Source organism: Oncorhynchus kisutch, linkage group LG10 (assembly GCF_002021735.2).
Source record: "Oncorhynchus kisutch isolate 150728-3 linkage group LG10, Okis_V2, whole genome shotgun sequence".
NCBI classification, from domain to species: Eukaryota; Metazoa; Chordata; class Actinopteri; order Salmoniformes; family Salmonidae; genus Oncorhynchus; species Oncorhynchus kisutch.
The window spans coordinates 60,739,059-60,763,783 of NC_034183.2; the positions used below are offsets into that span (position 1 = coordinate 60,739,059).

Consider the following 24,725-nt stretch of genomic DNA (forward strand, 5'->3'; position numbering starts at 1 on the left):
TCTATAGATATTAGCTATCAGGGGCAATTAGAATGTCTCCCCACGTTTTTCTCAACAAACGGACAACAAGAACATCAGTTTACAAGCATTTCGATCCACCCGCAATAACATCTGCTAAATATGTGTATGTGACCAATAACATTTGCTTTAATGCCATACATTTTAAATCATATTAGTACAACAAAAACATTGAAGATATCTAATATGGAAGCGCATCAGAATTGATTAACATTTGTTATATTTCAGGCATTATAATGACGTTTTTGTTGACCATAAAGAGATACTGAGTTACAGAAATGATTGTCAGAAGTTCCGTATAGGTAATCATCACAGTATTATCATAACATGTCATGAAAAAGTCAGGAAACATTCACCAGTTTGTTTAGAAATGAACACTGAAAATAACTGAACTAAAGGGTTTAAAGATAGAAAAATGAGGAACTAGTTAATATTCTAAATGTTAGTAAACAAAAAATAAACATGTTTGATTGGAGCCTTTTCTAAACAAATGTTCACTTTGGTTGTTTTTAAAAGATATGTTCTATACCTGTGTTCTGTGAGGGGATTGTGCTCCTTATCTTGTCTGGACAGATCAGAACCTCATCTCATTATGCTAAGATCTAGGTCACTCATATAAGGAAATTGTTGTTGTTCACTTGTTATGACGTCCAATACCCCTTTCCCCAATGCCCAGGCTACTCAACTACTGTCCACATTCTAAGGAACGTGGCAAAGAAACAAAACATGAAACAGATTTAACTTTAGGAAAACAGCCCTAATGTTGAAAGCAAATAATTTTGCTGTCATCCAGAGTCACATGTATTTATTTTCCAAGCTATTGAGCACAATATTTTACATACAGCAGGTTTTTAAAGGACCGAAGAGTTTCATCTGCTTTGTGTTTCCATTTTGCCATGAAAAAAATATTGCGATACTCTACCACCCTCAATCTCAATTCTGGACCTCAAAGCCAGTTCAACTGCATGTTTTCATTGTTCCCCTCTAGTCAGGGACCGATTTAGACCTGTGACTCCAGGTGTGTGTAATTAATTACCAGGTAGAACAGAAAACCAGCAGGCTCCGGACCTCGTAGGGTCAGAGTTGAGTATGCTTGCCCTACCACATTGAATTGTCATATTCACATGTGTCGATGTAAACAACTCTTTTTCACCAATGGAACAACTTAAAATGTGACAACGTTTTTTCAATCTACTCATACATTTAGCCAAATCACAATTTTTGTTTGTTGGGTGGGAGGAATTACCTACATTTTCAACAAACTGGTGTTTATTTAAACCCCCCCAAAAATTCATTTGAATTATTTACAGTTTCAACAATTATGGCTTCTCAAAATGTATGATAATATGTAAGATTCAATGAGGTGACAATTAGACAGATATACACACATTCATACACTGGAACCATCATGACTTTTACAACCTTTGTTGATCTATGCATTGCAAGCAAGAGGTGTACAATAGCATCATACTGAAATGTGACACATTGCCTAAACACATTCCTGCACATCCTACAGTACCTCTTCATTCTCGCAGGAGCTTCATGTTAAGACCATGGCTACATCTTAGTGATACTCTTGTACAATACACAATAGACAAACACAATATTTACAATGTAAGTGTCAACATTATCTAGTTATTCCAATAAAAATATAGAAAATAACCTTGTAAATTGACCTACAAGATCCAATGATCTTAGAACATACACATTACATGTGTTGTATAATATCAACTTTAGAGTGTTTTAGTTGGTCATGTATTTCTCAAACAGCTGCCTTCCGATTGAAGGGATATTGTGAGAATGAGTTTGTGACATCCAAAGGATTATGAAATCCTTATCAGGGATACCTTTGACTTTTCCTCACCAAAGCCTTTGAGCTTAAATGTTGCTTTGTCTGTTATCTCATAGTTATGAGAGTAGCCTACACCCTGGCTTTTTACATTCCACTGACAAGAAGATGGAGTCCATGTAGAAGACTTGGCCAAACATCCCAACTGTTTTTCAGCTTCAATGGACCTTTAAGCCTCAGTTCATAGCCTGTTACATAGCGTAGCCTTAATTCAGAATGCAAAGTGGATGGGCGTACCTATGGGTCTTCTGTGTGCAGGGATCTCGTTCTTGTACTCATTGGTATAGATAACTCCCTTCCCAATGTCATCGATCTTACTCGAGCTCATCGGACTGTAATCCATGGAGACGCCTGAGTCGGCCACTGCCATGTAGGTGTACCCGGGGCCCTTGGGTGGCCAGGTGTGGTTTGGGTACTCAAAACTGGACTGGGACGAGAGGCGGCCCAATCCCGAGCTCTGTTGGAAGGAGCCCAAGTCTGATCGAGATTCAGAGGATGTCCTTCCAGAGGCAAAGAGAACCTGCAGGGGCAAGGTTTCTTCCAATATGTCATCCAGAGGCTCCTCCCCACTGTGGTTCTGAGCATTGAGGGTGACATAGGCATCATGGGACTCCAGTAGAGAAGACTGGGTCCAGGGTGCAGGGTGCTGATGAATAGCCCGGAGCTGGTCCATCGGCCAGTGCTCCTGGGGGGTTTCTCTCCACCCCTCCATCAATGCAGAATCCACCCTCTTTAGCTTCTCGTCTTCATCCTCCTCACCAAGTGCCTCTGAGGCCTTGGGCGGCAAAGCGGAGCTGGGTAAGGCGGGACCAAGGCTAACCTCTGAGAGCACCTCTAGTGGCGCAGGGAATTCCTCGGAGTAGAAGTAGGCTGGCCTCAACCATAAGCCTCCAGTGCTGTGGCCCAACCACTCCTATTGACAAACCAAATGAGAGAGGTTCAGGAGTCTGCACTAATATTGAGTCAAGATGAACAGACTACGACACACACAAAAGATATAGATAAACACTGCACAAGGTACTTCATACCGAGTTTCATATTCCAAGGATGCGAAGACTAATACTGGATTTATTTGTCTCACCTGAAAGTCACCGCCATACACCTTAAAGAGGCCTTGGAACTTGCTTTCAGGGGTGGGAATGATTGGCCAGATCTTCTTCAACAGGAACCTGAGGACAATATTGTACAGTCTTATTCCAGAAATACACCACTGAGGATGTCTCTACAAAGGAGATCACTAAAGAGTGTAGTTACAGTGGTAGACTAAAAACGTTGGAAAGTTGTTGTTTATGGTAACTGACCTGCGATGAGACATGAGCACAAGGAGAGACAGCAGGGTGAGGACGAGAGAGATGATGAGACTCAGGGACACGATGAGAGGGTCCAAGTCTGCAAATAAGATAGCACAGCAACAAGGTTACACCAGGGATGAAATCCAAGGGAGGGATCCCTCACAAATAGAACAAAGATGTTGAGCTCACGAGACAAGCACATTAGTTATGTGAATGTTGCTGCAGGAGAAAGAAGCTTACCACCAGGCATTGTTTCCATCAGTACCGGGTCAGTCCAGGTGCTCCAGTAGCCGCTGTAGCTGATGCCGTCCAGTTTGACACGAATGCGCACCTTGTACTTAGTGCCTGACTGCAGACCACGCAAGATGAGCTCAGAGCTGGCTTGCACCTCCTCCACCTGAAGACGAGATGATAATGCATTGTCATTGACACATCTCTGCCGAAGGCCAAGAAAGGAACAGCACCATTATTCACAAGAACTTAAAACTTTTCTCTTGTCTGGTAAAAAACTTCTACCTCTGATATGAGTGTGTGTTGTTCATACCTTTCCAATGTGACTCCCTGCCATGGTGTAGCTGACCTCGTACATCATACTGTCACCCATGTACTTGAGAGAGGGAGGCAGCCAGCTGGCCTTCAGCTGCCCCTGCGTCCCTGTACTCGTCAATGTCAGATTGGCAGGCGGGTCTAACAGGACTGACACACAGACATGAGAAGAAAATGTCATTCCTAAATCCTGAGAAAAAACAAATGGAATAGTTCCCAAAAGTTACCCACAACCAAAACTCTATAACTCACAGACAAGTTCAATGAAGAGACTGCGGTTGTGGATCAGCAGCTCGTCCCGAAACACCCGGATGTCAAGGGGCACAAATAATTGAGTCTGGGACAACCTGCAAAAATACAGCCTCTTGCCGCCTGCTGCTGGTAGGGCAGTTACGGAACACTCACTGCTGTTCTCATTCCTGCAGAGGAGGAGAGACATTTGGATTGTTTACACTTTGTATAAAGTTTCTAGGCTAAATGGAACATTGAGGTGATCATTCTTCAAAACACATCTTCATAGCAGGTAGCAACCTTCTACCAAGACAAGGTGAGAGAATATGGTACACGTAGCAGCGATTATTATGGAGCGCTTTGCCTGATCATGACTTACTGGTATGTGTATATGAATGAGTATTGGTCAGCAGAGCCAGCCCTTTCCTCATCCTCCTCCCAGAAGCAGGTGAGGTCAGACATCCCTTCAGCAAAGCACTTTGGATTCTCTGGCTCAGCGTGGAGCAGCAGAGCCACTGTGTGGACAAGGGAGGGAAGTCTTAGTCCACAAGGAAAATGTGTGTTTGGGAATTATTGGTATTGACAATTTAGTAAACACAGGTGAAGACTTAAAGTCTCCAAACAGCTCCAGAGGAATGACTATTGCTGATTAGTGATTATTATAACTATTTTTAACAGCTATTAAATTCACCAAATTGTGCGAGGAAACCTGTCTCTATCTTAACCCAAATCTAAAACATCAAACATATTTTGTGGAAATACAAAATATAACATGATTGAAAATAAGCGTTGTAATTGTAAACACTTGTGTTAAAGAAGGTGACGAAAACAAGTAGGCTATTTGGGAAAATGTGTCCTACCTTTAGTTTCCAAAGCTTGTGCACCATGCACGATGGATGTTTTCTGAGCGCAAAATAATACACAAAATACCAACAGCTTATTCAGGTTATTGTTTGTCATCTTTTTGTCTCTGAGAACAAAGCGGCCTACGCGTTCTGTTGTACTGCATAACTGGTAGGCAACCAGCTCCAAACGTCTGTTTTCTCCATCTCGCTTCGTGACAGTCTGTCTCTGAGATACTATGGATAGTGCAACACAGTTGTGCATGCATCACAGGAGATAAGGTGTGAGCGGGTGTCCAAGCCAAGCTGTTTACTTTTTACTCAAACCCAACTGTAGAGGTGGAGCAGACAAAATATTTTCACTCATGTCTGTGGGCGGAACTAGAGTAAGGTTACAACATGCTTCCATTGGAACAATATGTCCCCCCAAACCACAGGGAGCCTTGGAGAAAGCTGGGGGCCACAACACAACTCTAAGTGACAACTGCATTTAGTTGTAGTGGGCTATTTTTTCGCCATGCAGAATTGAGGTTCCTTATTGTGAGGAACAAAGGAGGCACGTGGCAGACATACACAGGTAATAGGGTAGGCCTAATAACTGAAAACCCACATGGAGCCAGTGAACTCACAACTCAGCGTAAACGGTCTCTTATCTCTGACCTACACCCATGTTTTTGAGCTCGACCTGCGTTATCTGTATTGCAAGGGGTAGTGTCCCGTGATAAGCATGGGGGCGTTTAGGCTCGTCCCAACCCTACATCATTTGAATGTAATTTAGCCTGGCCTACATCACTTGACTTTAGTGGGCTCAGGCTGAGGATTTCTCATTTGGCACTAAGGAAGATCACTGATAGGCACCAGTATATGATGGAAGACTACAGTATGATGTAAAAATATAAAAAGGTTACAAAACATTGCAAGAAGATTAACTGCAAAGGACACAAAGGCTGTGGTTAACTGGTAGGTGACAGGAAAGGGCACCAGGAAACCTCTTATTGTTGAGGAGGACCACAGCAGTGTGGTTTTCTGTGTCGTTAGATTAAAAAAAACACCACAACCCCCCCCCCCCCCCCCCCCCCTTATCCAAATGGGAAGGGAGGTAGGACGTAAGGCCATAAATTATTAATGATATCACCATAAAAGACTAACCTAACCACATAGAGCATGGGTCTCAAGCCTTTTGTCGGCTTGACTGCATAGATGTTGTGCTTTCACAAGTTCTAATCATCTAAACGATTTAGCATCAGGATTGCACAATAAAACGGCAACTCAAGATTTTATATTTTGTAATGAAGTCTTTATTTTCATAAACGTATGCAATGTATATGCCTTTTCTAATAAGATTTTCCATCAAACAGAGAGCCTTAAATTGGAACAAAACAAATATACATTAAGACACAACAGTATAGTTCCCTCTTAATAGTATAACAAACCTCCTATATAACATATGGAATGCCATACTACACAAAAACTAACCAATTCCACAGAAAGAAATTAAAAGGATAAAATGATTCACTTACAACTTCAGATGAACATAATTATCAAAAGATATGTTATGGGTCCTTTTAATCAACTGACATTGAAGTATTTAGATAAACTGGGTATCAGTGCATCAGCATGTGATTTAGAGAAGTCCTCCTCAGGACTTTCAGTAAAACCTCACCACTTTCAATCCAGTTACCTTCAGCAGCAGAAAGAAAAACACTATTTAAATACACTGACAAACACCACCCAGAAAGCTTTACAACTTGGGCATAATGCAGATGTAATGTGGGTATAGTGTTTTTACACAGCTATAAAAAGGTTAACAGTTAAGTCTCCAGTAAAATGTTTTACACCACAACGAGACCACTTGCTCGTGGTAGGAGATGAACAGGGGAGACCACTTGCTTGTGGTAGGAGATGAACAGAGGAGATCACTTGATACAAATCAGCCAGCTAATATCAAACAGCGAGTCAGCATCAGCTGTGCATCCAGGTGGATAGGTGTGATAAGCAATGGGAGAGAGTAGACGCTCATGAATACTTTTGGCGGGCTTTGACCCAACCCCTCAGCTTTAGCAGTGCTTTGGCGTAAAAACATAAGGCTGCTATCACGCCGAGACCGTGCCTGTCCCTAACTGATGGCCAGTGAACAGTGTGGGGCTAGTGATAGGGAAATGGCAGTGTCTGTGAGTAACAGAGGACCAGTGAACAGTGTGGGGCTAGTGATGGGGAAATGTCAGTGTCTGTGAGTAACAGAGGACCAGTGAACAGTGTGGGGCTAGTGATAGGGAAATGTCCGTGTCTGTGAGTAACAGAGGACCAGTGAACAGTGTGGGGCTAGTGATGGGGAAATGTCAGTGTCTGTGAGTAACAGAGGACCAGTGAACAGTGTGGGGCTAGTGCTGGGGAAATGTCAGTGTCTGTGAGTAACAGAGTGAACAGTGTGGGGCTAGTGATAGGGAAATGGCAGTGTCTGTGAGTAACTGATGGCCGGAGAACAGTGTGGGGCTAGTGATAGGGAAATGGCAGTGTCTGTGAGTAACAGAGGGCCGGAGAACAGTGTGGGGCTAGTGATGGGGAAATGGCAGTGTCTGTGAGTAACAGAGGACCAGTGAACAGTGTGGGGCTAGTGATGGGGAAATGTCAGTGTCTGTGAGTAACAGAGGACCAGTGAACAGTGTGGGGCTAGTGATGGGGAAATGGCAGTGTCTGTGAGTAACAGAGTGAACAGTGTGGGGCTAGTGATAGGGAAATGGCAGTGTCTGTGAGTAACTGATGGCCGGAGAACAGTGTGGGGCTAGTGATAGGGAAATGGCAGTGTCTGAGTAACAGAGGACCAGTGAACAGTGTGGGGCTAGTGCTGGGGAAATGTCAGTGTCTGTGAGTAACAGAGTGAACAGTGTGGGGCTAGTGATAGGGAAATGGCAGTGTCTGTGAGTAACTGATGGCCGGAGAACAGTGTGGGGCTAGTGATAGGGAAATGGCAGTGTCTGTGAGTAACAGAGGGCCGGAGAACAGTGTGGGGCTAGTGATAGGGAAATGGCAGTGTCTGTGAGTAACAGAGGACCAGTGAACGGTGTGGGGCTAGTGATGGGGAAATGTCAGTGTCTGTGAGTAACAGAGGACCAGTGAACAGTGTGGGGCTAGTGATGGGGAAATGGCAGTGTCTGTGAGTAACAGAGTGAACAGTGTGGGGCTAGTGATAGGGAAATGGCAGTGTCTGTGAGTAACTGATGGCCGGAGAACAGTGTGGGGCTAGTGATAGGGAAATGGCAGTGTCTGTGAGTAACAGAGGACCAGTGAACAGTGTGGGGCTAGTGATGGGGAAATGTCAGTGTCTGTGAGTAACTGATGGCCGGAGAACAGTGTGGGGCTAGTGATAGGGACATGGCAGTGTCTGTGAGTAACAGAGGACCAGTGAACAGTGTGGGGCTAGTGATGGGGAAATGTCAGTGTCTGTGAGTAACAGAGGACCAGTGAACAGTGTGGGGCTAGTGATGGGGAAATGTCAGTGTCTGTGAGTAACTGATGGCCGGAGAACAGTGTGGGGCTAGTGATAGGGACATGGCAGTGTCTGTGAGTAACAGAGGACCAGTGAACAGTGTGGGGCTAGTGATGGGGAAATGTCAGTGTCTGTGAGTAACAGAGGACCAGTGAACAGTGTGGGGCTAGTGATAGGGAAATGGCAGTGTCTGTGAGTAACTGATGGCCGGAGAACAGTGTGGGGCTAGTGATAGGGAAATGGCAGTGTCTGTGAGTAACAGAGGGCCGGAGAACAGGGAGATGCATGTCTCTCCAGTCCAGTTGGAGAGATGCATAATTTTTCTACTGAAGCCATCCAAGCAGTACAATGGAATGTACTGTACATGCTTTAGGTGCACCATTTGTCTTTCTGTTTAAGCATATGATTTGGAAAATGAATTAACATGGGTGTCATGCTTGGCCAATCACCACGCTTTAATTAGGCTACTTCATAGACAGTAACTTAGATGTAAGAACAGTACAATAACATCATGCAAGTAATGCAGGCAGTTTACACTGGCACATCCAGATTACAGGACACTGTTGAAGCCTTGTACATTCAGGTTGGAAATTGTAAGAACAATGAGTAGGAAGGGGAGGCACAGAGGGGTGAGTGAGGACATGCCAGAGCAGATCACATGACGCGTGTCAGTGTCACTAGTGTTATACGACTTCCTCCCAGACAAATATCCTGGAGAACAACATTGCTCTAACATTGTTTGGAACAATCTCATACTTTTTCACCTTCTCTTTCCCATAAGCAGTAGTGGTTAAGAAAGTCTCAAGAATAGTAGTGCACAATTATTCTGAGGACATGGCAAAATAGCATCTTCAGTGTCACAGAGTAAAGCATGGAGGTCAGGGAAATAAGGAACCAAAAGGCCAAAGCAGCAGAATAACTCCATTTTGTGATTGTCTGGATGATGTCATCTTCATTAATAACAGTTACATTTAGATTTTGATCAAGGATATGACAGAAAAAGTTTGTTGTATTTTTTTTAATCAGGTTTTGGGGTGCTTTTTTCTGTCCGGTTTTGGATTCGGAGAAGTTCAGTCCAATGAATACATTCGAAGCAGAGCACCTAGCCAGGGGGCATCCAAAACAAAAGCACCTTCTGCTCTGTTTGAGTCTTGAACTATTATATTTTCATTCATTAAACTCTGAACACAACAATGACCTACAATAATTACTACTGGAATATTTCATTATGACAAATCTTCTTCAGATTGGCACTTCTTTAAGCTGATTTGAACTACCTTTGCTTTAAAAATAAAGCCATTAAAAAGGTTTCTCACAATAAATACAGTACTTAAATTTTTTTGTGCCAGAAGAGCAGAGGGGATGCCATGTGGTAGAGGCTGGGGCGGGGGGGCACAGTACACAAGAGAGATGGGGCCTTTTCAGGGAATACAGAAACTAGAACAGGGGATATGTGGGATAACACTGGATGGACCGAGGGGAGGGGACCGATAGTTATCTCAGCTGGCTGCTTTATGGTTTTCACTGTAATGGCTGTGTTAGGGGGTGTGAGATTGGGGTGTAGTTTGTGAGGTGTACTCTCTATACTTCAGGCACAGTGACGGGGTTTGGTGTGGGGCTGTGAGGAGAAATGAGGTGGGATTTAGCAGCCACAGCCCCCATGGTTCTCTGGAGGCGAGTCCTGTAGACTGGTGCTCCTGTGATTGGACAACATGTTGGCATCTCCGCCCATGCTCTCGTTCATCTTCTCACAGATGACGTCTACCAGCCGCTCAAACACCTGCTTCACGTTGATGTTGTCCTTGGCGCTGGCCTCGAAGAACTGGTACCCTGTCAGACAGAGACGGAGAAATTGAGTAGAGTAATTACTTACTGTGGAGAGATTTCAAGAAAAGCAGATGAGATATTTAGGCTTTAGGGTTCGGTGTCCCCTGCTATATCTGTGTGTAAGTGTGTTCTCATGAGGTCAGTATGCTGTGGTAGTGTGACCTCTTGGTGTATAGTCTTTGCGAAGACTGCATGCTGTTGTGGATGGTACTCACCAAGATCTTTAGCCAGTCTCTGGCTATCCTCTGTGGGGACTAGCCTGTCATCCTCCAGTTCACACTTGTTTCCCACCAGGATCACCTGTGCATTGTCCCAAGAGTATGTCTTAATCTGAGTTGCCCTGTATGACCGAGGTGAGAGTAGACGAATGCACAGTCTGAGAAGGCAGCAGGGTCAATATGGAAATGATGGAACCTTTCACCTTTCACTCACCAGTCCTGCACAGCGTTGAAGGAGTCCTGGTTGGTGATGTCATACATGAGCAGGAAGCCCATGGCTCCTCTGTAGTAGGCTGTGGTGATGGTACGGTAGCGCTCCTGTCCCGCTGTGTCCTGTGGGGAACATGATGTATGGTCAGGTTGGGTTTGGGAACATGTTAAATTGTGTGGTATTTTGTGAGACCAGAAGGGGGCAATATTGACTAAGACCAACAGACTTGAGATGCTAGAGGTGAATGTGTGTGTGTGTATTAGAGGTCGACCGACTATGACTTTTCAACGCCGATACCGATTATTGGAAGACCAAAAAAGCCGATAGCGATTAATCGGACAATTTTAATTTTCTTTTATTTGTAATAATGACAATTACAACAATACTGAATGAACACTTATTTTAACTTAATATAACACATCAATAAAATCAATTTAGCCTCAATTAAATAATGAAACATGTTCAATTTGGTTTAAATAATGTAAAAACAAAGTGTTGGAGAAGAAAGTAAAAGTGCAATATGTGCCATGTAAGAAAGCTAACGTTTAAGTTCCTTGCTCAGAACATGAGAACATATGAAAGCTGGTGGTTCCTTTTAACATGAGTCTTCAATATTCCCAGGTAAGAAGCTTTAGGTTGTAGTTGTTATAGGAATTATAGGACTATTTCTCTCTATACGATTTGTATTTCATATACCTTTGACTATTGGATGTTCTTATAGGCACTTTAGTAATGCCAGTGTAACAGTATAGCTTCCATCCCTCTCCTCGCCACTACCTGGGCTCGAACCAGGAACACATCGACAACAGCCACCCTCGAAGCAGCGTTACCGATCGCTCCACAAAAGCCGTGGCCTTTGCAGAGCAAGGGGAACAACCACTCCAAGTCTCAGAGCGAGTGATGTTTGAAACGTTATTAGCGCGCACCCTGCTAACGAGCTAGCCATTTCACATCGGTTACACCAGCCTAATCTCGGGAGTTGATAGGCTTGAAGTCATAAACAACGCAATGCTTGAAGCACAGCGAAGAGCTGCTGGCAAAACGCACGAAAGTGCTGTTTGAATGAATGCTTACGAGCCTGCTGGTGCCTACCATCGCTCAGTCAGACTGCTCTTTCAAATCATAGACTTAATTATAACATAATAAACACACAGAAATACGAGCCTTTGGTCATTAATATGGTCGAATCCGGAAACTATAATTTCAGTGAAATACGGAACCGTTCCATATTTTATCTAACGGATGGCATCCCTCAGTCTAAATATTGCTGTCACATTGCACAACCTTCAATGTTTTGTCATAATTACGTAAAATTCTGGCAAATTACTTCGCAATGAGCCAGGCGGCCCAAACTGTTGCATATACCCTGACTCTGCGTGCAATGAACGCAAGAGAAGTGACACAATTTCACCTGGTTAATATTGCCTGCTAACCTGAATTTATTTTAGCTAAATATGCAGGTTTAAAAATATATACTTCTGTGTATTGATTTTAAGAAAGGCATTGATGTTTATGGTTAGGTTCACGTTGGAGCAACGACAGTCCTTTTTCGCGAATGCGCACCGCATCGATTATATGCAACGCAGGACACGCTAGATAAACTAGTAATATCATCAACCATGTGTAGTTATAACTAGTGATTATGATTGATTGTTTTTTAAGATAAGTTTAATGCTAGCTAGCAACTTACCTTGGCTTCTTACTGCATTCGCGTAACAGGCAGTCTCCTTGTGAGGCAGGTGGTTAGAGCGTTGGACTAGTTAACTGTAAGGTTGCAAGATTGAATCCCTGAGCAGACAAGGTAAAAATCTGTCGTTCTGCCCCTGAACAAGGCAGTTAACCCACCGTTCCTAGACCGTCATTGAAAATAAGAATGTGTTCTTAACCGACCTGCCTAATTAAATAAAGGTGTAAAAAAAAACTTTGGGGGGCAAAATTTGCATCCAAAAATACCGATTTCCGATTGTTATGAAAACTTGAAATCGGCCCGAATTAATCGGCCATTCCGATTAATCGGTCGACCTCTAGTGTGTATACGCTTGTAAATATTCAGGTCTTTTGTTAACATACAAAATAGATATTTGACATAAATAAACATATTTCTGTGATAGTGCTTTGTCCTTTAAATTGTCCTGTCAGCCGAAACCTTCCCACCTAAAGCCACTGTTAACTTCAGACTATTAGAAATTAAAGTGTCAGATACATGATTAAACAGAGTAACACCTACATTTTCCATGTCCATCAACAGAACTTCTTGTCAAACAACAAACCCTGGCCCACTAACAAAAACCCAGTAAGAACAAAAAGAACACGGAGAGCGTCAGATGTCGATAACATCTCTCTGGTGCCGCAGAGCTGTAGAGACCTGTTTATCGGAAACATCTTTCAATTAAGTAGAGGTTGAGTGTGATGTCAGAGTGGCTTCCCTGGAAAAGGTTAACATGAAAAAAAATAGTCAAGCAGGTGAGGAGATTAAATTGGCACGGCAACTATCCTTGGCCGTCGCTTGGTAACCTGGCCTGGGTCCCTCATTTGCATTGGAGGACTTTACATCACTGAATAGTGGGGGGGGGGGGGGGGGGGGGGGGGTTATGAATGTTTCATTAGGGCTAATAGTGTGCAGGGTAGTCAGCCAGAACGAACTGCCACCGATTTGGAGATTGCAAAAAATAGAGCTATTCTTAACTTAGAGCAGGTGCCGGGCTAGAGACATAAGTGCTCTATAAGTGTGTGAGTCGGTGTATCCGCAGCGGTGTACTTCTGTTAAATGACCTTACCCAGAAGGAGAGTCTGCGTCATCTCAGGGTCATTTTTGTTTAATTTATGAATGAAGGATACCAGATGCATATCTTACCTGATATGAGCAGACATGATCAAATATTTGGCAGGGTAATGGATCTTACAGTAGCACTAACCAAATACACTGTCCCCATGGCTCACACTGTCTCCATAACTATCTATACAACAAGTAAAGAAAATACTGTCCAAAAGCATATGCATGATGACAATGAGTTTAAAATGGTTGGGGGTCAGAGCCATTGATGTCACTGGGACCCTTCTCAGCATGCGTCACCTGGTCCTGCCGCCCACACAAAGCAGGGACACTCTAAGCCCTGAGCTTTGTGGTTCCGACACCAGGTGTGTCATTGTGCAGTTAACATATTGCCATGTGGTGTATCCTCCTAGAATAAACAGTATGGTTCAGGTTGAGGAAGTAGAACCATAATGGTTCTATGGAAGGCTTCAAATTAAACTCATTTTTAAAACCATGATAAAAAAATCATTTCAAGCCCTTCTCATGCCACACACGCAGAGGAAAGCTTGCAGCAGTGTGGACAGGGCACCACCTGTATACTCTTTATCGAGAGGCGAGGCTCAGAGGGTTCGAGTGAAAACAGGACACTGCGGATTAAACGCCCCTGGCCATTCCACATAGGGTTGTTCATTAACTGTACACTTGCTCTCGAAGCCAGGGCTCATTTATTGGACATGGTTTCTACTTCCACACCTCCAATGTATGAGGCAAACTGAGGAGGGTTTTATTCTTCTCTGATTTGAAACTCATCAGATGGCATTCAGTGATCCCAGCCACCACTGACAACATTAAGCCAAATCACGTGTCCTATGTGGAAACAGGGTCAGTGCGTCAGTCAGCTTGGTTTTGGTGTGTACATTGGTGTGGACACGGTTGCTGCTGATTCATCTTGATTGAATACAATACCATATAGGGTGTTTGTCTTGTTTAAACAGCATTCACTGTACGTGGAAATAGTTTGCCTTGAAACACTTTCCGACGTCAAGGTACTAGGCTACATTGTAGCACTTCTGGTAGCCCTGTAATTCAAGTATTTCCACAGAACATGATATTTTTTTCCAATCAGTTCTTTTGACCAATCAGTTCAGCTCTGAAAAAGATCTGATGTGGTTGGTCAAAAGACCAATAAGTGGAAAATGGATCAGAATTGGTCTGCCTGTCCAAACACAGCCTTAGTCTCTAGAGCATGTGGTACAAGCAGCAACAACACACTGCAGTAGCTTGAGATGAGAAACCAAGTTTTCTGCAAAACATACAAGAGAGACGGAGGGTAAAATCATTGGTGGAAAAATGACTAAATTGTCATACTTGAGTAAAGGTAAAAAATGACATGCTATAAATCTAATTCCTTATATTAAGCAAACCCGATGGCGTGATTTACGGAAAGCCAGGGGCACACTCCAACACTCAGACATCTTTTACAAATGCAGTATTTGTGTTTAGTGAGTTCACCACAGGCATTATATTGATAGGTGTGTGAATTGGACCATATTGAGGTCCTTACTGAGCATTCGAAATGTAATGTATACTTTTGGGTGTCAAGGAAAGTGTATGGGAGTAAAAAAGTACATATTTTCTTTGGAATAAAATGGAGTAAAATTAGCAAAAAATGTATTGTAAAGTAAACTACCTCCAAACAATGACTTAAGTAGTACTTCAAAGTATTTTTACACCACTGTGTAAAATGCAGATGAAGGTTTGTGATTGACCCACTATATAATTATCAGCCACCTGTCAGAAAAACTCAATTCAATAGTGAAGGATTTGGTCTATGGATTTATATTCTGGTTTAATACAGAGGACAACTTTCCTCTTGATGGGATGTGTATGAGAGTCCACTATGATGGCAAAAATGTGGCACAAAGGTGGCAATCATGTTGTAGAGACCATAGCTGGCATGTGGGACAAAATGCATAAGGCTAACTCACCCATATCTGTAGCTTTATCCTTTTCTCATTGCGGAAGACGGTCTTAACCTTGAAGTCTATGCCCACGGTGGAGACAAAGGCTGGGGTGAAGGAGTCATCAGCATAGCGGAACAGGAAGCTGGTCTTCCCCACACTGCTGTTGCCAATGATCAGCAGCTTGAACATGTAGTCAAAGTTCTGGTCAGCCGCATCCTTCTGGGCAGGCTGCTGCTGAAGGCGAGAGTCATTCACTGACGCCATCTAGAAGGGAAGGCAGAGGTGTGAGAGGTGATACTACAGCTCAGGGTGAATTAAACAACAAATCATCAGGTTAGGGGCTCGTAAGTAAGCATCTCACTAAGGTCTACACCTGTTGTAGTCGGCGCATGTGACTAATAACATTTGATATGAGTCTTTGAATTTCATACCAATACAACTCAACAGTTGGTAGGTAAAATCAACAGGCCAGGCCCAGTCCCCTAAATTGTTATGATCCAGTATGTTGCGGGGAGTTTTCAAAACCTGCTCATCATAGCTATTATGACTCAGTCACTTGCAGGCTGCAGCATCTGCCACTGGGTATCAAATTGCACACTATAAAGACATTTTAGTGTCTGTCACTTGTTCCTAAAAGTGGGTGTAATGACTGCAAGGAATGGGTGTGAAAGGAGAGTCCATGGCCTCCCCCCTCATCCTCAGCTGCACACCACAGCTTCCTTCTGATGAGGACTGTCTCCTTGAAAACCGGTCAAGAACATATCCGCCAGGCCCATTAGTGGGTCAGGCCAGCTAGCTCAGCATGGCCATCTTAAGAAGTAGTGATATTTAACATCAAAGGGGAATGTAGAGGACGGTCCACAGTAGAGGTCGACCGATTATGATTTTTCAACGCCGATACAGATTATTGGAGGACCAAAAAAAGCAGATACTGATTATTGAAGGAACCAAAAAAGCCGCTACCGATTATTGAAGGACCAAATATATATATATATATGTAATAATGACAATTACAACAATATTGAATGAACAATGAACACTTTTTTTTAACTTAATACATCAATAAAATCTATTTAGTCTCAAATAAATAATGAAACATGTTCAATTTGGTTTAAATAATGCAAAAACAAAGTGTTGGAGAAGAAAGTAAAAGTGCAATATGTGCCATGTAAAAAAAGCTAGCGTGTAAGTTCCTTGCTCAGAACATGAGAACATGTTAAAAGGAACCAGCTTTTATTCCCAGGTAAGAAGTTTTAGGCTGTAGTTATAATAGGACTATTTCTCTCTATACTATTTGTATTTCATATACCTTTGACTATTGGATGTTCTAATAAGTACTTTAGTATTGCCAGCCTAATCTCGGGAGTTGATAGGCTTGAAGTCATAAACAGCGCAAAGCTTGAAGCACAGCGAAGAGCTGCTGGCCTGCTGCAGCCTACCACCGCTCAGTCAGACTGCTCTATCAAATCATAGACTTAATTATAATAACACACAGAAATACGAGCCTTAGGTCATTAATATGGTCAGATCCAGAAACTATAATTTCGAAAACAAAACGTTTATTCTTTCAGTCAATGTTATGTCATAATTACGTACAATTCTGGCAAATTAGTTTGCAACGAGCCAGGCGGCCCAAACTGTTGCATATACCCTGACTCTGCATGCAATGAACGCAAGAGAAGTGACACAATTTCTCTAGTTTAATATTGCCTGCTAACATTAATTTATTTTAACTAAACATGCAGGTTTAAAATAATATATATTTCTGTGTATTGATTTTAAGAAAGGCATTGATGTTTATGGTTAGGTACATTCGTGCAACGATTGTGCTTTTTTCGCAAATGCGCTTTTGTTATTAAATCTTCCCCCGTTTGGCGAAGTTGGCTGTATTTGTTAGGAAGAAATGGTCTTCACACAATTCGCAACGAGCCAGGCGGACCAAACTGCTGCATATACCCTGACTCTGTTGCACAGAACGCAAGAGAAGTGACACAATTTCCCTAGTTAAAAGAAATTCATGTTAGCAGGCAATATTAAATAAATATGCAGGTTTAAAAATATATACTTGTGTATTGATTTTAAGAAAGGTGTTTATGGTTAGGTACACATTGGTGCAATGACAGTGCTTTTTTTGCGAATGCGCTTGTTAAATCACCCGTTTGGCGAAGTAGGCTGTGATTCAATAATAAATTAACAGGCACCGCATTGATTTATATGCAACGCAAGACAAGCTAGATAAACTAGTAATATCATCAACCATGTGTAGTTAACTAGTGATTATGTTAAGATTTATTGGTTTTTATAAGATACGTTTAATGCTAGCTAGCACCTTATCTTGGCTCCTTGCTGCACTCGCATAACAGGTAGTCAGCCTGCCACGCAGTCTCCTCGTGGAGTGCAATGTAATCGGCCATGATCGGTGTCCAAAAATGGCGATAACCGTTTTGTTATGAAAACTTGAAATCGGCCCTAATTAAATTGGTCATTCCTATTAATCGGTCGACTTCTAATCCACAGACACTATTGTGGGGCAAACAAAATCTCTTGTTGAAGCTGTATCTCTATGATTCCATGTTTGTGCCCACTGAGATTATAGGGGTGTGAGAGAGAGTCCACTGCCCTCGGTGCCCACCGAGATTACAGGGGTGTGAGAGTGAGTCCACTGCCCTCGGTGCCCACCGAGATTATAGGGGTGTGAGAGTGAGTCCACTGCCCTCTGTGCCCACCGAGATTATAGGGGTGTGAGAGTGAGTCCACTGCCCTCTGTGCCCACCGAGATTATAGGGGTGTGAGAGTGAGTCCACTGCCCTCGGTGCCCACTGAGATTATAGGGGTGTGAGAGAGAGTCCACTGCCCTCGGTGCCCACCGAGATTATAGGGGTGTGAGAGTGAGTCCACTGACCCTTACTTGTAACATGGGGGATGATCTGTGCGGTAAATGTTAAATAAGGCAAATGTATGATGTAAAGGCCAAAATGATTCTGTGCAAAAGGCAGGTGGGTACTATAATCCCCTATCACATGGCACCAATCAAACTTTCATCTGACCATTGCTTTGTGGGTCTAAAGTCATTGGATCATAGGTCCCACACTGTGTGTACAAAGAATATGCGGGAAACCCATTGGATCAAATGTTGTTTTCCTCTCAGAACGTAAGCCTGCTAAATCCTGGTCACATCATGCACATTTACACTGTGGCTCAATGAAGTCTTGGGGCAAAATAATATTTTGGGAAACTGTTTTTCTACCCTAAATCTGTGACAACTGTTGTGCTGCTGAGGCAATGAGTAGCCTACAATATCACTCAATTCAATATCCCATTGTACAATAATAATATTATATAAGACATCCCAATGCTGCAGTCATACTGTCCAAATTATACTAAGATATTAGAGACCAAAGTTACTGGATGATGAAGTGTTGAGAAACACATGGCCAAAACTCTCTGTGGACAAGTAGCATTAGATCACTTTGACCAGGGGGTGATGAATTTAATACTGGCATGCCACCATCTGCCACAATAATCGGGTACATCTCTGACGGGACAGATTTTACATCACTGTCATCACAGAACAGGCCTGCACTTAGTAGAGTTGAAATGGGAGTCATTTTTTATGCACTGGAGAAGCATTCGTTCTGTAAAACAAATAAAAGAGGCCATTATGGTGAATAAGCCTATTGTGGTCTCTCAGCTGGCACTGTTTGCAGAGTAAGGTCCCTGGCTGTTATAGGAAATTGGCTCTTGATTGGTTGGCAGCTGTCTGTTCCCTATTAAAGAATGGTCGTAAACACAGGTGAAGGAAGTAGGTTAGTAAAATTTAGTGGTTTCAGTATACCTGGACAAGCTCAAATTAATAGCACAATAAGTAGGCCTATACTTGTCAACTCTACCCATCATATTGAAAGTTGTCAAGTGTCCATTCTACATCTCTATAAGCCCTTGATCATGACTCTCAGTTTCATTACATTACACATAAATCATTGGACAAAGGCATCTTCTGTATGGGGGAGTTTTGTTAAGAGCCCCGATGCTCAATCTGAACATTAACAAGCGTCTGTTTTGGAAGCATACAGGAACTTATCTTTCATATCAGTGAGAAATCATTTAAAAAGGTTGAATTGATACACCTTGATAGGGTTGGTGTCAGTGGAGGACGACTCCTAATAATGGCTGGAAAGGAGTGAATGGCATAAAACACATGGAACCTATGTGTTTGATGCATTTGAACTATTCCACTCCAGCCATTAGCACGAGCCTGTCCTCCCCAATTAAGGTGCCACCAACCTCCTGTGGTTAGTGTTCCCACAAGGCCATATCTCCATGTTACAGAGCTTGTTTCCTGAAGATAAGAGGCGACCACCTGTGCTAATTAGCCATGGAGCGTGTTCTGAACACCTGTATGTAAGCGTAACTCGGGAGGTGTAGTTTTGTCATATGGAGGCACCCATAGCTGTATAGATCCGTGCATTTTTTTAATTTGACGGATTCTTTCTCGCTAATGCAAAGGCCACAGCAAGCGACGATTTGACGTTTCAAAACGTTGAAACAGCGTCGGGATTTAAGTTCACATGAGAGTCGTGAATGGCTGAAAACTGTAGGGATAAGGCAAATGCCGCCTAGAGTTTGACAGCTATATCTCTATATGATATAGAACTGCCAAAGTACACCCTATACAGAGAATGGGGGTGAAGAAAATCCATAGCTGACAATTTGTCCTTTCGGTTCTTCAAATAGCACCAGGTGCTCGAGCCTCGAGGATTAATAGGCAATGTCTCGAAAACCTGTTGTCGCATTATAGAAACATGTAAAACTAAGTCCAGTGTACATTAAATTGAGTTAAGTAAACGAGAATATAATGCCCAGCAAATTATTTTCGTTTGGACATGAAGTAAGCTGGACAAAGGTGCAGAAAATATTGACCAAACTTTTTCCAACCACTTACCTACTAATCTATGGAAACGGAATTTCTTTGACTTTATTCTTCAATGTTATTTCCTTTCAAGTGAAGAGTGAAAATTCCCTAGGGTCTTCAACAACCTGAATTCTCTTTCCGCCCACCGCTTTCTGCCTCACCGTTTTCCTCTGAGCGTTTGTGGAATAGAACAGGCAGCTCCCGGATCTCGTTTGTGTACAAAGGAGCACCCTTCGAGAGCACAGCAGTCAGTGTTGTGATCACCTCACACGACAGTATTCACACAGCTATAATCTCTCTCACACACTTCCAGAGAGCAAATTTACTGTACTTTATGATCCCTCACTCAGCTCTAGCCTGTTTCGAAATAAGAGCTTTCACAAATCAAGGCAGCATTTACAGTATGTTTGTGTTTGATTGATGTTTATGTGTATTAAATTGTTGAATAATATAGAGAATATTCTGAGCTGGGTCAGTCTTCTGATCTGAACTTCAGAGATGCTCTGCAGTCTGCCAACCTCATTTATTAAGTATAACTCAACATTTGATAATGCAGATCATTAGAAATACACTAATGAGATCACTGGGCTTAGATCCTAAAATGTTGTGTAAGTTAATATTTTCATGCAGATATGGTAGGCCAACTTTGGAAAAGCATCCACCAGTTAATAAATCAGAATTATTTCCATGAGTGAATATGTGCACATCCTTGACACTTCCTGGTGGGGCCCCCTTTAGGTGCACTTTTTGTTTTTTGCCCAAGCATCCTGTGGTTAGTGATAGGGAAAAACAAAACATGCACCCAGGACCGAGTTTTGGAAATCCTGTTTTAGACACTTGCTCATAGTCACTACTTAGGAATTCCAGAAATCAGCAGTGTGTGAGATGTTTTTTCTACTACTGCACATGAAGGGTACTTTGTTTTCTAGTTCACATGGCTTACTTCCAGCAACACCATACCGCCAGTTTGTGGCTCATTGACCTGCTGTGGTATCTGGGTAATGTAACATGGGGAGTGAATGAGTTTGGTTGTAGTGTACCTGTATATCTGTAAATAATTGGTTCTCTTTTCCTTTTTTTGAAAAGTAAACAGTGTTAGTTCACTCCAAGAGAAACTCCAGAATTGGTGGCCTGGTTTACCTCTAATTACATAGGGAGAGATTTCTCTTGAAATCTCACCTAATCAGAGAGTAGGTGAACTTGTGCTGCTGGAGTTAAAAGAATGCAATTTCCTGTTGCCACTTAAGCCTGTCTGACAAGGCTCATCTCAAGATGAAGTCTTTCCTTCTGAGCCAAGAGGAGTGGCCGAGACTGCTGAGACATACAGTATAGGCATGATAAGAATCTAAACAACATTTCCTATGACACTGTCACTCTCCCTGTACTTTCCATACCAAACGGTTTCATCTTGATGATCTACCACTGTAAACTAACTATTCTGAGTCAACATCTCAACATTGTAGTTTGACATTAACACTAATAAAGATACTTACATGCATACAGCTAAAACAACCAGACTAATACATCACAACATGTAGGTTGTAGAAGCCTTTTCACTCACTCTGAAACACCATTACAGTTTTGGGTTCTGTCCAGTTATCCATTAGTGATATTTTAACTTTATTAAGACATCATCCCTCTCCTCCCAAGACTTGCCAGAAAAGCAGTGGTCGGTCTATTTATTCAAAGCTGTTTAAATGTTGTTTATTTTTACATGATGTCCGTCACAATAATGAAGTTAGAACCAGTCTGTTCAAGAGGTGGGCACCAACTGTGTGGTCTGGTCGTAATATGTTGCATGTTATTGACCCTGTATTGCACCTGATTTTCAAAAGAAAATGCTCAAACTGTAGGAGTGTATTTCCTGCTTCCATCAAGGGTAACAACTAAAACTGATTTTTTTTTCTTGTTTCAACATCAAAGATGACTTAACAATATTATTGGTGCTATTGAATTCATTATTTGTAGGAATTTCCATAATTGTAATTTATTCACAGTACATAATTATGTGCAACAACCCTGCGCTAAATGTTATGTTGTTAAAAAATATCCACCTAATGATTGTACAAAGTTTTTTTTGCAGACATTACCCTCTAGTGGAAGTCACAAGCAATACAATTTCCCATTTAATAACAGTCCAGAATCTTGTGCTTTTCAACAACAAAAATGTATCTACAAATTCTGTGTAAGTGTTAAACCTCAGTTTTGAAACATTATCAGGATCACTGCACATTATACTTCAGCTCTAACCCTTCAAGTACATCAATGTAAAATTAACAATAATTGTAGGGAAATCAAAAAGAGGATCACTAACATTAATTATTTTTCTAAATCATGTACATCTGAAAAATATAAATCAATGTTTATTACATTCATCCTTTCCCGGTTTTGACAAAGGAAAGACCAAAAATACTTTGAAATCTTTTGACATTGTGTGCTGTTTTCTATTGACAGGTGAAACAATTAGATTAAAAAGGCATATTTAAAAAAATATGGTTAAGCGTTATGTTCAGGGGCCGTATGCATCAAGCGTCTCACTAGGAGTGATGAAATAAGATCAGGCCCATATGTAATATGCCTAAAGCTGTTTACACAAGCAGCCAATTCTGATATTTTTTTCCCACTAATTGGTCTTGACCAATCACATCAGATCTTTTCAGAATTTTTTTTCCCAGATCTGATTGTTCAGATGAGATACCTATGGAATCTTATTTATTGTGATTTAAAAGGCAAAAATCCTACATCAGCATTCCTACTCTGAGACACTTGATACATACATCCCCTCATTGAAAGTCAATATGAAAACCTGTCACCAAACACAATCTCTAAATGGTGTGTAAATTGAGAGCTGTGTACACTATGTTGGTGGTTGTGCAGATAAACCCAATCAGGTTGCACAGGATGGACAGGCCATGATAGTGGCCAAAGGTGCTCTTGTAGGCCTTATACTTGGGGTCCTGCTCCCTGAGTTTGGCGTAGGCTTCCCTCTGGCTCCCTATCCCTATTTGGTTCCCCAGGCCATGCTCCTGCTCCACCTCCCGTAGCTTGAACATGACCTCTGTGGCAGACGGGCCAAACCACTGTGCGTTTAGACCTGCCATGATGACTGCCACAAAGTACAGAGCCATCTATAGGGGAAGAACAATTTTTATTCAGAATTTCAGCATTGCTTGCTGTTTGGGGTTTTAGGCTGGGTTTCTGTACAGCACTTTGAGATATCAGGGCTATATAAATAAATTTGGACATAGGTGACGTCTATAATGTAGATACAACCATTATCTAAATCGGAAATAATCTTTACATGTCGATTGTGCAAGCTGTAATGCTTCACCGGTACAGATTGAATCCTGCCCTAAATTACAAAATAGAATGTGATATGACCTGCAGGCTTTCGTGCCAATCCAGCAGCTCTCTGGGGTGGTAGACTGCATACACAGCAAGGCTGACAAAGTTGCTGCCCAGTAGGCAATAGAAATAAACAGGGAACAGCTTGCTTTGCACCAGCCCAAAGGTGTGCAGTGTTACCTGCTTCACCAGTGTAACACCTGTGGGTGGGAAAAGAGATAATGTAAGTGAGAGAAATGGGGAGACAAATACTGTGCCTCAAATTCTTAATATTGGCTTCTTTTGATATGCCACTTTGAGTGTTAGCAAAACCCTACAATCTAACAGATTTCCTCTGCTCATCCCCTATCGATCCCAATATCATCACCTGCTATAAAGGAGACCCACAACTGCATTCCCCATGCGAAGGACAGCACCAGCAGGTGCAGCACTTTCACCAAATCTGTAGGCTCCCCTTCTGTGACCATGGTATTAATCTGGGGGACAAAAAGAGAAAAAGTCCCAGATAAATGTTAGCAAGCAAACCAGATAAATTAAGTTCAATTACAGCATTGGGGGCATAAAACCAAAAAAAACACATCCCCACTCAAAAACACTCTAATTCAACAAAGACCTTTGGAAGCCCCTTCAAACAGCATAATTTGAGGACTGGAAAGTGGTCCGTCTACACGTGCAAACTTGATTAGCATGCAAGTGATGGTGGTTTCGAGAGATAAGAGTTCTGACCTGTTTACTAAGACTAATACTCCAAAGTTGGATAGCTAGCTATCTAGCAAACAAAAATTTAAAAAAATTATATACTGTTAATTGAGGATTAAATACTTAATTCAATATCATATTTTGGGAATTGGAAACCATAAGTGGAATGGCATTTGTCAGAAACTAAAAATCTCGCTAGCACAACTCATCTAACGTTAGCCAGCTAACATAGTAATTCGTAGCTAGGTGAGTTACACAACTGCGCGCGTGTTGTGTTGCAGTGCATTCCAAAGAGAGGAAAGTGGCTTTTCACTTGTTTGTCATATTTTTTCCTTAAAAACTAAACAGAAAAATAACTACCTGGATGTGGTATGTTGACTGAAGGGAAACCGTCTTTGCAACTCCCGTTGATCGAACACCAGAGCAACACTTCCTCTCTCAGACGTCAATGTCCATTAACCACGCCCTCAAGCAATATCTACAAATCACATGATTACCAAATGAATATTACGTTAAATTATAACCCACA

General features: G+C 42.1%; 3 protein-coding genes across 3 annotated transcripts; all 3 read right to left on the minus strand.

Annotated features, from left to right (window-relative positions):
* Window positions 1–123: 123 nt before the first annotated feature.
* Window positions 124–5,085, minus strand: epor (erythropoietin receptor). The gene is made up of 8 exons (XM_031834467.1): window positions 4,797–5,085; window positions 4,316–4,451; window positions 3,958–4,124; window positions 3,704–3,855; window positions 3,400–3,556; window positions 3,169–3,256; window positions 2,949–3,036; window positions 124–2,780 (listed from the first exon to the last, which is right to left on the minus strand). Exons 1-8 carry the CDS (start codon window positions 5,041–5,043, stop codon window positions 2,079–2,081), a joined length of 1,737 nt encoding a protein of 578 aa, XP_031690327.1. The 5' UTR covers window positions 5,044–5,085; the 3' UTR covers window positions 124–2,078.
* A 1,256-nt stretch (window positions 5,086–6,341) lies between these two features.
* rab3db (RAB3D, member RAS oncogene family, b) lies at window positions 6,342–20,407 on the minus strand. Its single transcript, XM_020493680.2, has 5 exons — window positions 20,183–20,407; window positions 15,265–15,504; window positions 10,525–10,643; window positions 10,308–10,432; window positions 6,342–10,095 (listed from the first exon to the last, which is right to left on the minus strand). The coding sequence occupies exons 2-5, from the start codon at window positions 15,502–15,504 to the stop codon at window positions 9,908–9,910; spliced, it is 672 nt and encodes a 223-aa protein (XP_020349269.2). The 5' UTR covers window positions 20,183–20,407; the 3' UTR covers window positions 6,342–9,907.
* A 1,435-nt stretch (window positions 20,408–21,842) lies between these two features.
* On the minus strand, window positions 21,843–24,678 carry LOC109898643 (transmembrane protein 205-like). The gene is made up of 4 exons (XM_020493685.2): window positions 24,557–24,678; window positions 23,865–23,973; window positions 23,534–23,697; window positions 21,843–23,280 (listed from the first exon to the last, which is right to left on the minus strand). The coding sequence occupies exons 2-4, from the start codon at window positions 23,962–23,964 to the stop codon at window positions 22,978–22,980; spliced, it is 567 nt and encodes a 188-aa protein (XP_020349274.1). The 5' UTR covers window positions 23,965–23,973; window positions 24,557–24,678; the 3' UTR covers window positions 21,843–22,977.
* Window positions 24,679–24,725: the final 47 nt, after the last annotated feature.